This window comes from Pterocles gutturalis, unplaced genomic scaffold, assembly GCF_000699245.1.
Source record: "Pterocles gutturalis isolate BGI_N339 unplaced genomic scaffold, ASM69924v1 scaffold36104, whole genome shotgun sequence".
Taxonomy (NCBI): Eukaryota; Metazoa; Chordata; class Aves; order Pterocliformes; family Pteroclidae; genus Pterocles; species Pterocles gutturalis.
The window spans coordinates 5626-6451 of record NW_010131872.1 but is presented as its reverse complement, the minus strand read 5'-3'; the positions used below and the strand labels follow the sequence as shown (position 1 = coordinate 6451).

At 62.7% G+C, this 826-nt stretch overlaps 1 protein-coding gene across 1 annotated transcript in view; it reads right to left on the bottom strand.

Annotated features, from left to right (window-relative positions):
* Nucleotides 1–165: 165 nt before the first annotated feature.
* The window catches only part of CCDC134 (coiled-coil domain containing 134), a 2525-nt gene continuing 1864 nt past the window's right edge, over nt 166–826 (bottom strand). Inside the window, exons 4-5 of the mRNA XM_010080739.1 lie at nt 536–607; nt 166–291 (exon numbers count right to left, since the gene is read on the bottom strand). Of these exons, the coding sequence (XP_010079041.1) occupies nt 166–291; nt 536–607 (198 nt within the window). The remainder of the gene's footprint in view (nt 292–535; nt 608–826) is intronic.

Here is an 826-nt window from a genome sequence, read left to right as displayed (position 1 = left end):
AGCACCACCCAGCCCCCACTGAACAAAAGGGAAAGGCAACAAAACGAAACCCACGGCACAAACGGAAAAGGGATGGACAGGCACTGGCCCGAGGCTGCCACGAGGGGATTGAGCTGCCCCACGTCCCTGCGGCGTCGCCCCCGACGTGAGGAGCAAGTCCCCGCGCTACAGCTCCGACTGCGAGCGGGAGATGCGCGGGCCCTTGCGGATCTCCTTCCGCTTCTCCTCCTTCTTCCTCCGCTTCTCCTCCTCCCGCAGCGCCTTCTGGAAGGTGTCAGCACTGGGGAAAAACTGGGGCGGCAGTGAGGGTCAGCATGAGCGAGCTCCTGCCGCCTCCTGGATGCACAACCCACCCCCAAGCCCCCAAAGCCATCCTGCAAGCCCCGCAGTGCCAGGGAGCTTGAGGTCGGATGCAGCAAGAGGCAAATCAGGTCTGGACGCTCCCATGGGGCAGGGGGCCATAGGAATGGGTAGATGGCACTGGGCACCCAAAGCCAACCGCAGCCCAGCTGGGGAACTGGCATGGCCATCTTACCTCGGAGTGGTCTGTTTTAAAGGGATTGCGGTAATCAGGAGACTTCTCGCTGATTCCCAGTTCCTGAGCCATCTGCAGAGCAAAGTGGAGACCACTTAGGGGAGCAGTGCCTCCCACTCCACACCCCCCTGTGACCATGGTCCCCTCCTCCCCGCCAGCCCCCTCCATGCCTTCCCCTATCCCTCAGCCCCAGGACAACCCTCAGACAAGGGGTATGCTCCCCATGCCTTCCTTCTACCCAAAAAACCTCACCCCCCCAGCCCTAGCGGCAGCAGAGAGAGGACGCAGGCG